Below are 1,370 nucleotides of genomic sequence, written 5' to 3'. Positions count from 1 at the left end.
TGGAAGATCAAAGTTTATTTACTACCTGCATACAAAAACATATTGCACATCAAACAACCAAAAGAAAAAAAAAAGAAAAAAAAAAAGATACTCTACTGAAGACTAACATGTAGTTTATACAGAATAAACCTTCTGGAAATTGATCTTTTCAGTAGTTCAGGTTATGTCTGAATGGACATGACTAATTCAGCTTAGTGTTTTAACTAAAGCTATGTTTGATTTTTAAATACTGTACACTTTAATAAATAAACCAAACAAAGCCTCAAGGTAGAACAGTCACTGCCAAATATCACCCAGCGTCCCTGCAGATTAGAGTTTAACAAATGTATTCCAGTGGTCTGCAGATTTTCCTCTACATACAGCATTTAAAAAACACATTAAAACAGACCAGTTTCCAGACTCAACTAATAAAGAAATTACAATTCAGTGCAAAATATTGTAGACTGCATTTCATTCTAGTTTTCCTCGGGTGAAGAAGTGGTTGCATATTAAAAATGTAACAAAAGCAGCTAATGCTTTCATAAAGAATATTACGTTAGGGATCCCCCCACCCACCACCCCCCATCTCTGCCATATTTTGAAAACAAAATAACATTTTTTCCTATAGCCAGCAACTTTTTTTTAATGTTACATATACTATTCTCAAGGCACATCTGATGATATATTTTATAACACAGTAGGTGTCAAAGTTATGTTTAACATATGATTTCCTCAGGATCCCTCCCCTTTTTGAATTCCAAATGGAGGAACTGAAAGTGCGATGTAAAGACTGGCGATCCATATTCTATCTTTGGCAAGCTTGTACAAGCACTATTGTAAATGTAATGTAAAAGAACTGTAAACTAGGAACATCTTCAGTTTATGAAACACCATTCAGGACTGCTGCTTCTTGAGTGTTTTCTTCTTTTAGGTTATTAATCTTTTCTTCTCCTGGAGTGCGCTGTAGCTTAGCAATGTCATCGCCAGAAGCACTAGTTGGGCCATTTATTGCCTTTTCTGAAGGACCATGCTCTTCAATCACATCTTTTGCCTGCCAAAGGGAGACAACTTTTTCAACTTCTTTATAAATGAAATCTATAGCTGAGGAGGAAAACAGCTACATAAACATTAATTAGCTAATTAAAAATTTCAGTTTCATATGCCACAATGGATCAAAGTATTAAAACGTCTTTAAAATTCAAAACAAATAGCAAAGTATTCCACTCTATGGGTCTTTCAACTTTGTATCTCTTAGCAGTGCCCAAACCACACAAAACATCCATACTAATAAAAACTGTACCTAATTTTAAAACACTGGAAAGCTCACCATGTAAATCACATAAACAGTTAATACTAAATAAAACAACTACTCACCTTTTTTTTTTTTTTTT

At 33.6% G+C, this 1,370-nt stretch overlaps 1 protein-coding gene across 1 annotated transcript in view; it reads right to left on the bottom strand.

Moving 5' to 3' along the window:
* LOC108311124 (fragile X mental retardation syndrome-related protein 1-like) overlaps positions 1-1,370 on the bottom strand; it is a 64,686-nt gene continuing 63,316 nt past the window's right edge. The window contains 1 exon segment of the mRNA XM_037741967.1: positions 1-1,030. Within this exon segment, the coding sequence (XP_037597895.1) occupies positions 1,014-1,030 (17 nt within the window). The 3' untranslated portion in view covers positions 1-1,013.

This window comes from Cebus imitator, unplaced genomic scaffold, assembly GCF_001604975.1.
Source record: "Cebus imitator isolate Cc_AM_T3 unplaced genomic scaffold, Cebus_imitator-1.0 Scaffold111, whole genome shotgun sequence".
NCBI lineage: Eukaryota > Metazoa > Chordata > Mammalia > Primates > Cebidae > Cebus > Cebus imitator.
This window is presented reverse-complemented; position numbering and strand designations above follow the sequence as displayed.